This window comes from Bison bison, unplaced genomic scaffold (genome assembly GCF_000754665.1).
Source record: "Bison bison bison isolate TAMUID 2011002044 unplaced genomic scaffold, Bison_UMD1.0 scf7180017864527, whole genome shotgun sequence".
NCBI lineage: Eukaryota > Metazoa > Chordata > Mammalia > Artiodactyla > Bovidae > Bison > Bison bison.
In genome coordinates, this window is record NW_011495078.1 from 2,180,694 (window position 1) to 2,186,766 (window position 6,073).

The 6,073-nt window shown below is 62.9% G+C and overlaps 1 protein-coding gene across 1 annotated transcript in view; it reads left to right on the plus strand.

The window, feature by feature from the left end:
- CARS2 (cysteinyl-tRNA synthetase 2, mitochondrial (putative)) overlaps nucleotides 1-6,073 on the plus strand; it is a 19,858-nt gene that overhangs the window by 10,837 nt on the left and 2,948 nt on the right. The window contains exons 6-11 of the mRNA XM_010831546.1: nucleotides 500-583; nucleotides 1,517-1,646; nucleotides 1,994-2,127; nucleotides 4,960-5,027; nucleotides 5,640-5,706; nucleotides 5,971-6,071. Of these exons, the coding sequence (XP_010829848.1) occupies nucleotides 500-583; nucleotides 1,517-1,646; nucleotides 1,994-2,127; nucleotides 4,960-5,027; nucleotides 5,640-5,706; nucleotides 5,971-6,071 (584 nt within the window). The remainder of the gene's footprint in view (nucleotides 1-499; nucleotides 584-1,516; nucleotides 1,647-1,993; nucleotides 2,128-4,959; nucleotides 5,028-5,639; nucleotides 5,707-5,970; nucleotides 6,072-6,073) is intronic.

The window sequence follows — 6,073 nt, forward strand, 5'->3', positions numbered from 1 at the left end:
GGCCCCGCGGGGCCCCCGGGAGCCCGCGTGCAGCTCAGGGAAGGTGCCCCACGGGGATGCACGTGTGAGGAGCTGCCTGTGGTCTGAGCAGCAGGGTGCTCTCGTGTCTGGACTGGGAAGGGGCGTCTCGGTTGGTGGGTGTGTAACATGGGGGCCAGAGCTGAATGCAGGCCGCCAGTGAGCGCAGCGGCCTTCCCTTTGTGTTTCCACTCCACTGCTGGACGGCCGTGGCACGTCCGATCGCGCGCTTCCCTAGGACGGGGGTGTCGGCCGCGGCCTAGACGTGCAGGGGGGCCGGCTGGGGCAGAGGCCGCGTCCTGTGTTTAAGTTCTAACACCGTAGCTGTGATGCGCGTGTAGACGCGGGTGCTGATGGCAGGGAGGGCCGGCTGGGGCAGAGGCTGCGTCCTGTGTAAGTTCTAACACCGTAGCTGTGATGCGCGTGTAGACGCGGGTGCTGGTGGCTGAGAAGTGGCTTCACCATCCCCTTTTCGAAACAGGCAACGTCTACTTTGACCTGCAGTCGCGAGGCGACAGGTACGGCAAGCTGGTTGGCGTGGCACCTGGGCCGGTTGGAGAGCCAGGTGGGTCCCCCCGCCTCCTGAGGGGCTTCCGGGGAGAAAGCCAGACCTTCCCGAGGCAGGTCGGGGGTGAGGACGTCACTGCCAGATGTCGGTCACGGCTGAGGTTTAAACGTAGGGGTTCTGGAACAGAGCTCACGTGGAGGTCTCGGGGCTCCCCGCCTCTCGTTCTCCTGTCGTCTCTGCCCACACGCTTGTCTGTGTGTCCGTCTTAATGCTGTCGTCTGTCCTGAGGCTCTTGTGTTAAATCCCTGAGGGGTCTATTGTGTAAATGCCGTGTGAGTTTCCCCTCTAGCAGGTTCCCGTGAGTGTTTCAGCGTCTGTCACCTTCCTGCTGTGTTTGAGTCTGTTCCTATACCGTCTTCTGTTCCGGGTTCTGTTAAGTCAAAGTCAGTTTTATAGGAAGCGATAGTAGGTATATAGAACTATGTTGACACTTTTAAGAGGATACTGTGTAACAGAATCAAACGCGGGCGATCAGAACCGACAGAGCAGTGTTTTCCGCCCCGCCTGCGGACCGCGTCCTGCTCGGTCCCGTCCCCGGCTGTGTGCTGACTCCTGAGCAGTCCTCGTCACCTTTGCTCCAGGCCTTCCTCCCGCTGCCCTGGTCGTCCACGCCGGCAAGGAATGGCCTGGCGTTCGGGAAGTGGGGAGGGACCGTCCAGTACACTTTCCAGCATCAGCAACACCTTTTTGGAAAAAATAAGAAAAAAAAAAATGTTCTTGAGTGACGGCTGGGGGCCCGCATGCTTCTGGCGTGCTTTGGTCGGGGGTCTAGGGGCTGTGGGCTGCATGTGGGAAAGAGAAAAGACCTGCAGGAGAGACGTGCGGCTGCCTCCGAGGAGCGGGCTCTGGGGCGGGCGTCCCGGCTGTTCCGTGGCCGCTATGATGTTGGCTCTGGGTTCCCTCCACTGACGGACCACTTGTCGTTGGCAGTTGACTCCGACAAGCGGCACACCAGCGACTTCGCACTGTGGAAGGCGGCGAAGCCCCAGGAGCCGTTCTGGGGCTCCCCGTGGGGCGACGGGAGGCCCGGCTGGCACATCGAGTGTTCCACCATGGCCAGGTAAGCCTCACCTGTGCTGATCCGGACGCTGGGGTGGTGCCCGGCTCGGTTAGTGGAGCATGCATGTGCTTTGATGTTTTTACAACCACATCTTTGGTGCAGAGCAAAGAAAGTGAAGTGTCTTTACGAGGAGAAAAAGCTGTGAACTCGGGGGTTTTATGACGTGAAAACAGAATCTCAGTTTCTGTGTGCGTCGGATTATCACGCGTTTAGAACTGGACTCCGTTTGGTGTGTGCACAGGGCTGGCAGGCGTGACCACAGGAAGGGCGTGGAGATGGTGTGGCTGGACCCGGGTAACTCCCTGCTCTGCCCCGGGTAACTCCCTGCTCTGCCCCGTGCCTTGCAGTCTGGTATTCGGAAGTCAGCTGGACATCCATTCGGGCGGCGTGGACCTGGCGTTCCCACACCATGAGAACGAGATCGCCCAGTGCGAGGCCTTCCACCAGTGCCCGCAGTGGGGGAACTACTTCCTGCACTCCGGTGAGTGACGGCTCCCGCCACCTGCCCACTTCTGTCCGGTCGGCTCTGTGAGTGCTCCACTGGGTACACCCACGTCTGCTGGTCGGTCCAGCCCGTCCTAAAGGAGAGCAGCCCTGAACACTCCCGGAAAGGACTGATGCTGAAGCTCCAATACTTTGGCCACTTGATGCGAAAGAGCCGACTCACTGGAAAAGACCCTGATGCTGGGAGAGATTGAGGGCAGGAGGAGAAGGGGGCAACGGGATGAGATGGTTGGATGGCATCACCGACTCGATGGACGGGGGTTTGAGTAAACTCCGGGTTTGTGACGGACGGGGAGGCCTGGCCTGGCGTGCTGCAGTCCACAGGGTCGCAAAGAGTCGGACACGACTGAGCGACTGAGCAACGAAATCACCCAGGAGAGCAAGAAGCAGCTGTCCCTTCAGTCGTCTGACTTGCAGTCGGTCGCACGTGAGCTTCTTTGGACGGGAGTGCCAAAAATGTTTTTTGGAAGTGAAATGTGAGCTGAAGAGAATTCGGAAAATGAGCAGTGCTGTTTCATAGACATTCCTTTCGGTGAAGCTGTGACGAGGAGTCTCAGACAGCATGCCGCCGTAGTGACTATGACTGCCGGCCTGGAGCTGTGGCAGCGTCACCACGAGCGCCTGTCAGCCTCTGAGAGCGCCACTGTCCGCCTCATTATTTAAGCAGCTTGTGATTAACACCAGCTGTCCGCTCCCAGGAGCGCACAGCGAGTGGGGAAGCGGTGGCATCCTGAGCAGGCGGCTCTGGAGTCCGCGTGAAGCCCGGGGGCGTGAGCGTGTCCACGTTCTGACGGAGGTCGCAGGGCCACCGCGCTCGTGTCATGGCCACCCTGGGACGAGCCCTGGAGCTGTCCGAGGGCAGGCGTACAGGTGCGGTCAGGCCCTGGAGCTGTCCGAGGGCAGGCGTACAGGTGCGGTCAGGCCCTGGAGCTGTCTGAGGGCAGGCGTACAGGTGCGGTCAGGCCCTGGAGCTGTCCGAGGGCAGGCGTACAGGTGCGGTCAGGCCCTGGAGCTGTCTGAGGGCAGGGGTACAGGGCTTTGGTGCAGGTCAGGTTGGGAGACGCAGGTGAGTGACGACGTGGGCACAGGCACTGTCTCTGTTGAGTCCCTGGGTTCAGGAAACCAGATTTTCCTGGCTAGATGGTACTAAAGGCAGCAGCTCCGGCTTCAGCATGTGCGGAAGCTGCTTCCGGTCCGCGGTGGGGTCGTCGTGGTGACCGGGGTGCGCTCACTGCTGCGTCTCCTTCACCCCAAGTTCACGCCTGCTCCAGCCCTGAGCTGCCCAGCCCCAGCGTCTGCCCTGCCGGGACCCCTCACGGTCCACGTGACCCCAGCCTCGGTGCTACCCCGAGGTCGGCTGAGCGACGAGCCAGGCTGCTGCCCTCGGCGCCAGAGCTGCGGTCTGGCGTCCACTTCGTGCACTGCTCGGAGCCCGACAGTGGCCGGAATCACTTCCTCCTGCTGGCCCAGCGCTCGATGAGCCGTTCCTCTGGGGCTCCCGGGCGGGGACCGGCAGGGCCCCCAGGACCCACGTGTTTCCTGTCAGGGGCCCACACCTCTTCAGAAGCCTCGTGGAACCATCTCCCCCCGGGTGGGGGACTCGGGAGAGCAGAGCGCCGCAGCCCGTGCAGGGAGGAGTCCCAGGGCCCGGTGACACAGTGCTCCCGTCCCTGGGCTGGGATCAGGTGACCCCGTGTTAACCGCTGGTGTTGCTCGTGAGGACGTGGGGCCTGCCATCAGTGCCGGCGCCCCGGGTGACCGTGAGTCCAGGCGCAGGCGGCAGCGCTCACGGAGGGCCGTGTGCACACGCGTGGGTCCCGTCGCTCCGATACTGGCGGGTGGGAGGGTTCGCTCTGTGTTCTGCAGGAAGGGTGCTGTGTCCCGACACCTGGAGAAGCGATCTATTTTCCTGGACTTCCCAGGTGGCGCAGTGGTAAGGAACCCACCTACCAAAGCAGGAGACGTGAGAGACGCGGTTCAGCCCCTGGGCCAGTCAGATCCCTCGGAGGAGGGCGTGGCAGCTCACTCCAGTGTTCTTGCCTGGAGGATCCCAGGGACAGAGGAGCCCGGAGGCTGTGATCCTTGGGGTCGCAGACTCGGACACGACTTTGTGACGTCGCACACACGGGGAGGTGGACGTGGAGTCCAGCAGTCGGATGAGTTCCGTTCTCCAGACGTTGTCGGTTTTGTAAAACGTCCGTTGCACTTGGTGGAAGCCGCACGCTGCTAGGGTTATGTATTCAGGGTCAGATTCTAGAAGCCGCCCTGTAACCAGCTCTCAGGAAAGTTGGCCTTGGGCAGCCTGGGGTGAAGTCACGTCAGGAGAGGTGGACGGACCCTGTGCTGAGAGTCACGTCAGGAGAGGTGCACAGACCTTGTGCCGAGAAACCAGTTTCCTGGGAAGTGAGCCTGGTACCCAGGCGGTCTTGGAGGACGTCCTAAGGGGTTTGGGTTCCCTGTCTTTCACGTATATGGGAATGAGATGGTGCCAGGGTGGGGGCACATCGGTGAAACAGCTACCGCGGGAAAGCGCTCAGGGCTGCCAGGCCTGCGCTCCGTGGAAGCAGAGGGCATCCCCCCCGGGAGCTGAGTCGGGTCCCCCCTGTTTGTGAGTCATGGGAGGGGGAGGGTGGTCCCCACTTTGTGACGCCCAGCCAGTGGCTGTGGCCCCCTTCCTGGCCAGCGGGTCGGGGGGCCCTGTGCCGGCGCCCACGAGGGGGCAGTGAGGGGCAGGGTCCCCGGAGGCTGGGCTCTGAGAAGGGCCTCCTTCCCGCCTGGTGAGGAACGAGCCGCTGTGCTCTTGTTTCAGGGCACCTGCACGTGAAGGGCGGAGGAGAGAAGATGTCCAAGTCGCTGAAGAACTACGTCACCATTAAGGTAGGGTGCCTCTCGGGGCCCCCACGTTCCCGACACGTCGTGGAGGCTGCCCTGTGCAGGAGGCCCACCCCGGGTCCCCAGGTCTCTTCCCCTTCCTGGTGCGTTCGCTGTAGTCACGGCTGCACTCAGGCGCCTATCTCCATGAGGTCAAGACCCAGGGCTTGGGACCACGTTAATTCACATGCACGTTGCAGCATCCCCTGGGTGGGCCTCCACTTGGCTGGTGTGGGGGGCTAAGAGGACTGGGAAAGACCCCTTTTCCACACTCCGGGAAGGAGTGTCAGGAGGTGGACGTGGACGCAGAGACAACCGGGTCAGATGGGTTTTCATATAGATCTCGGGGGTGGCCTGGTGAGGCCTGGGGACCTTCCTCAGAGCTCAGTGTTTCTGAGTAGAGTGCAGTCTGCAGGATTCAGACAGGCGCTGACCACACTGAAATACAGGCACCCATGCCCATCCTCTCCGGGTTGAGCCAGGCCGTGGGCCAGGCCGTCCGGCCAGATGAGCAGGCGCAGCATGGGGCGGGTGCGGCCACAGGTGGGTGGGGAAGGCTGTGCAGGGAAATGTCCAGCCGGAGAGTCAGTGGCTCCTCTCACCCGTGTGCACCCCCAGGACTTCCTCCGCTCCACCTCTCCCGACGTCTTCCGGCTCTTCTGCCTGCGGAGCAGCTACAGGTCAGGTGAGCCGGCCACATGGCCCGAGTCCCTGACGGCTCCTGGGGACCCTGAGACCCGGGAAGCAGCCCCAGCACTCGGCCCTCAGGCCTGAGACCCCCTCTGCCGCTCCTGCCGCATCCTGAGCCGGGCAGAGCTGAGCAGGCCCAGGGCCTGACCAGCAGCCTCAGCAGGGCCGCCCCCAGCCACCTCCAGGTCCAAGGTCAGAGGGGGCGGCCCCTCCCTGGCCCGCGGGCGAGGCTGCACCTGTGACCACCCTTACCCCGCAGCCATCGACTATAGCGAGGGCGCCCTGCTGGAGGCCAGGAGCCTGCTGCGGGCCACGGCCGCCTTCGTGGAGGACGCGCGGGCATACCTGAGAGGGCAGCTGGC